This window comes from Dermacentor silvarum, chromosome 1 (assembly GCF_013339745.2).
Source record: "Dermacentor silvarum isolate Dsil-2018 chromosome 1, BIME_Dsil_1.4, whole genome shotgun sequence".
NCBI lineage: Eukaryota > Metazoa > Arthropoda > Arachnida > Ixodida > Ixodidae > Dermacentor > Dermacentor silvarum.
The window spans coordinates 186,554,908-186,557,567 of NC_051154.1; the positions used below are offsets into that span (position 1 = coordinate 186,554,908).

The window sequence follows — 2,660 nt, forward strand, 5'->3', positions numbered from 1 at the left end:
TTCCAAATGGCATTTTTCCGCAGTGCGGAAGCATATTAATATAACAGCCGTTCATGTCGTTGCAGATTTCGAGTACCTATTTCTCGAAACTAGTGCAAGGCACATATTCTGTAGCAATAGGCGATGCTTTGAACACAGGTGCACAGTAAAGTCTCTAATTACTCAACATTTCTGAGATACCAATTCTATTGGAGATTAGAGCGCAAATTATTATGTTCGTCGCTGCTATGAAAATCTCGGTTTGCAACAGTTATAATTTTGTCTTGAATCTCCTATATTTCATAAACTGAAGCCCTCGTTGCAGATATAGGCGGTGCAGTATAATTATGGTTTCGTGGCCAGAAATTGTTTTCATAGCACAATTTTTCATAATATGCTTTTTTTTTTTCGCGGTAAGATAAAATTCGTGAAGAAAAACTGTATACTACGGAATGCAGAAGCTTTGCGCATTGAGAAACAGCTATTACTCTTCAGTGCCCCTTCACCATGTGTTTACCCTTAATTGCCATTACACATATTACAAAGATGGCAATGGAAAAAAATGGGAATTGATTTCAGATTTACAATTATAATGAAAGTGGGGGTGCGATATGATTAGTTTCCAGCAAAATGGGATCAAAATGCTTCCAATCCCGCTCTTGAGGATGTTTTACTTGCTTGTACTTGCTTTCTGTCCAGAGAAAAACAAACATGCTTTTTCTATAATTGCTCGTTTTCTGATCCCCGTCTTTCCTGTCATTGCAGGCATTACATATCATCGTCTTGAAGCGAGACCGTGTGGAGCTGTGGTTCCCTGTCAAGAAATAAGCGACCGCGTCCGGCACAGCTGCGACTACTCACTAGGCCCCCTAATGGCACCGGCAATGTTGTCACTCAAGTCAGAGCTCCCCATGTCGCCCCCAGATGATGCAGCCTTCCGCAGTGGTACTTCGGGTGGTTTCAGCGAAGACGATGACCTTCCGGATGAGCGCTCCCCAACATCTTCTCAGGAGCTACTCAGTCCCTGCCCTTCGTCTTACATGGACGCCGACGAATTTGACGACGCCGAGTCTGGTGACTCGTCCTCCACGGCATCCCAGCTTTCCGCTAGACGCAAGCGGGCCCCGAAAACTTCAGCGCGATCCAGGACAACGGCTTCTACGCTGAAGGTACCAGGGCAGCCCAAGATGAAAAAGACCCGGCGGCTTAAGGCCAACGACCGCGAGAGAAATCGAATGCACAATCTCAACAGCGCTCTGGATCGTCTCCGCTGTGTTTTGCCGACTTTTCCCGATGACACCAAGCTGACCAAGATCGAAACGCTCAGGTTTGCGCACAACTACATTTGGGCCCTTTCGCAAACGCTCAAGATAGTCGAGTCCAAGGCGGAGAAGAAGGATCCACCGGAGATGCCTCAGGACGCGCTCACGACGACGCCGACATCACCCGCTGGACTTCATGAGTCGACGACCACGCCTTTGGTAGCCACACTGACCCCGTTGGCTACCAGTGGGCCTACTACACCTCGAGGATATTACACGCCCCCTCTGTCCGTGACGTCATCTCCATCGCCCGTGAGGCAGCACACACCTTCATCAGCGTGTCTAGGGTCGCCTTCGACGCCGTGGAACTTGTCATCCTGTCCGGGTTCTGTGGTTGTGTCGACGCCGGCTAGTTCTGTGGACTTTTCGGATTCCTCGTGTTCCGGATCGGAGTGCGGCTTCACGACTTACGAAGCCTTATGAGGAACACCTGCGCCTAACATTATTACCGAAAAAGGTGCCTGCCGCGAGTGGACACTATATGTGTGAACAGCGTGTGAGAGTCAAGTGAACATTGCGTGCCGGGCTGACACACACGCAAAAAAAGAAAGGACCAATTGCGCAATTGTGTGGACTTGCGTGCTGGAGCCAAATATCCAAACACCTTTCATCAGCCCTCATAGAAACGACGTGGACATTGTGGCAATCTTGCAGATACTCGAGTAATTTAATCCTTCTTTATTCCGCTTTTCCATAACAGCAATATATATTTCTATAAGGTGATGTCTACACCTATGTGACCTCCATACGTGGTGTTCCAAAGAAGTGTTCTGAACGTGCTCTTCTAAAAGGCCGTGAAGCTGAAGATATGCAGATTTGTAAATCAATTTTTTTTTCTTCTGTGCAATGTCGTGCAAAGGTAAATTCATGCTTCATTTTGCATAGAATAAACGTAGCTTACAATAAAAAAAGATTCATCTCTATATTTAATACGTGCATGCCTTTATAACAAAAAAAGTCGTATTTAAAATACTTTTGCTGCTGTTTCGGTGCGTTTTGTTATATAAGATAGTTAAAAACCAACCCCAAATCGAATTATAAATATGTTTAAGCAATCAAGGGCCACCGTCGCTGTTCTATAAAATCCTGTGATGCCTTGTGCCTAAGGCCAAATGAAAGTGTCTTTTTTTTCTTCACCATGCAGTACAATTGCCATGTGCCTATGTAAACATGTTCAAAATTCAATGGGCATGCCGTTTACAATGTTCCCTCTTTCACAGCAGTTCTGTATTATTTATGCCATCATTTTCAACGACCAATAAATACTTCTGTACAAAAATTAAGACGTCCCTCACCGACTCTCTCTTGCTACAAAAGTGGCTTGTTAATCATCCAGACATTTTCAGCTCGTAACACATG

At 45.3% G+C, this 2,660-nt stretch overlaps 1 protein-coding gene across 1 annotated transcript; it reads left to right on the plus strand.

The window, feature by feature from the left end:
• The first annotated feature begins 863 nt into the window (after positions 1 to 863).
• On the plus strand, positions 864 to 1,724 carry LOC119436045 (neurogenin-1). Its single transcript, XM_037702785.1, has one exon. It carries the CDS (start codon positions 864 to 866, stop codon positions 1,722 to 1,724), a length of 861 nt encoding a protein of 286 aa, XP_037558713.1.
• Positions 1,725 to 2,660: the final 936 nt, after the last annotated feature.